Source organism: Mastigoproctus giganteus, chromosome 14 (assembly GCF_048544385.1).
Source record: "Mastigoproctus giganteus isolate SK-2022 chromosome 14, ASM4854438v1, whole genome shotgun sequence".
Lineage (NCBI taxonomy): Eukaryota > Metazoa > Arthropoda > Arachnida > Uropygi > Thelyphonidae > Mastigoproctus > Mastigoproctus giganteus.
This window is the reverse complement of record NC_143588.1, coordinates 92,288,499-92,290,119: the sequence shown is the minus strand read 5'-3', so window position 1 is coordinate 92,290,119 and position 1,621 is coordinate 92,288,499. Positions and strand designations below refer to the sequence as shown.

General features: G+C 43.7%; 1 protein-coding gene across 1 annotated transcript; it reads right to left on the bottom strand.

Moving 5' to 3' along the window:
• Nucleotides 1-886: 886 nt before the first annotated feature.
• LOC150075358 (uncharacterized) lies at nucleotides 887-1,342 on the bottom strand. Its single transcript, XM_090388459.1, has one exon. The coding sequence runs from the start codon at nucleotides 1,340-1,342 to the stop codon at nucleotides 887-889; it is 456 nt and encodes a 151-aa protein (XP_090244585.1).
• Nucleotides 1,343-1,621: the final 279 nt, after the last annotated feature.

Below are 1,621 nucleotides of genomic sequence, written 5' to 3'. Positions count from 1 at the left end.
ACCTAATTCTATCCCAGCAGGTCCGTGGCGCCACTACGGCACATGAGCATTACTAACTTCCCATGCACTGGAACCGGAAACGGCTCAGGAACAAACCATTCTAAACCGCTCATCTCTTCCTAAAATGAGGGATTCAAAAATATCGTCCAGACGAACATATTTGTAAGCTCTCTAGCCACTTCCAGTTACCACTAGCCCTGTCGACAACCAATGCTCCTTTCGCTGAAATACCATGCCCCATTTCCCAAGCGTGTTTGGTTATGGCTGAGCTCCCATAATCCGCCATCATGATGGCGCTATCATGTTCACCTAGGCAATAATCTACGCTTTGTTTCACCCACATAACACTCCCCACACTCCAGGCATTCAATCTCATATATGACCCTGCTGGTGTTACCGGTATCAATAGAATCTTTAACCATGGATATCACTGTATGAAGTCTCTGACCAGGATGTTACAAACAGGGTATCTGACATGAGCGTAAAATATGTGCAGTGGGTTCTGAAATACCTGGATAGTAGGGAATGTATACGGTGGCCCTAGGCATAAAAACATCCCTATGACTCCTACTCATGTCCTTTAAACAACCCTCAATAACACCCTGGGGATAGCCACACATCTTAATGTCAGCCTTAACCCGTCCAATCTCATCATCCCTCTTCCTAGAGGAGGAACAATGTGACTCCACCCTTCTCATCAAAGCCTTGACCACACACTTCTTGTGGCCACCGACCTGAGCTGATTTAAGTGCGTGTACTGGTTGCAAAACACAGGTTTTCTATAAACCTTAGTTCTCATGTGTCGCCCTTCCCTGTACACATCAAGGAAAGGCAGGGCCACCTCTACCTCCATGGTAAACTGAATATAGGGCTAACCATCATTCAACTAACTGAGCACTTCATTATCCCAACCCCTCTGTATAACTGTAAAAGTGTCATCAACATATCTCTTCCACACCCTTACCAGGGGTGGAGGAATGCTCATCAACATCCTATTTTCAAACTCTTCCATAACCAAATTGAATATAACCACACTAATGGGCATGGCCACTCTACGGACCTGTTGATACATAATTTTCCTAAATACCATAGGTGTACTAGACATACACAAACTAATTCCTTTACAAATGTCCTCACAGTTCAAAGCTGTCCTATCTTTCAACGTACCATCACTTCCCAAAGCTACCCGTGCACAATCCAAACCATGTTCAATGGGTATACAGGTGAATAAGGAGCTAACGTCAAAGGACACCATAATTTCTTCCTCTTCTATCTCCTGAGTTCTAACAAACTGTACAAGATCACTACTGTTCTTAATGGTAAAGTCTGATTGCCCTACCATGGGGGATATGAGCTCTGCCAAAATCCTAGATAGAGCATGCGTCGGACTACCCACAAATGACACAATTGGCCTTAAAGAAATTCCCACCTTATGGACTTTTGGCAGCCCATAAAACCTAGGTAGATGACAGCCTGATGCCCACAACTTCCAGACTATCTCTTGGATATTTTTCCAGTTTCTGCCAATCTTGAACCAACTTATTGACTTGGCGTTCTAGCCCAACTAATGGGGTTCTTTCAAACAACTTTATAGGTAGTTGTATCATTAAGTAAATTAAGT

Bases quoted from the DNA above. Each gene is read 5' to 3' on its own strand.
- LOC150075358 (XM_090388459.1), bottom strand. From the start codon at position 1,342: ATGGTAGGGCAATCAGACTTTACCATTAAGAACAGTAGTGATCTTGTA.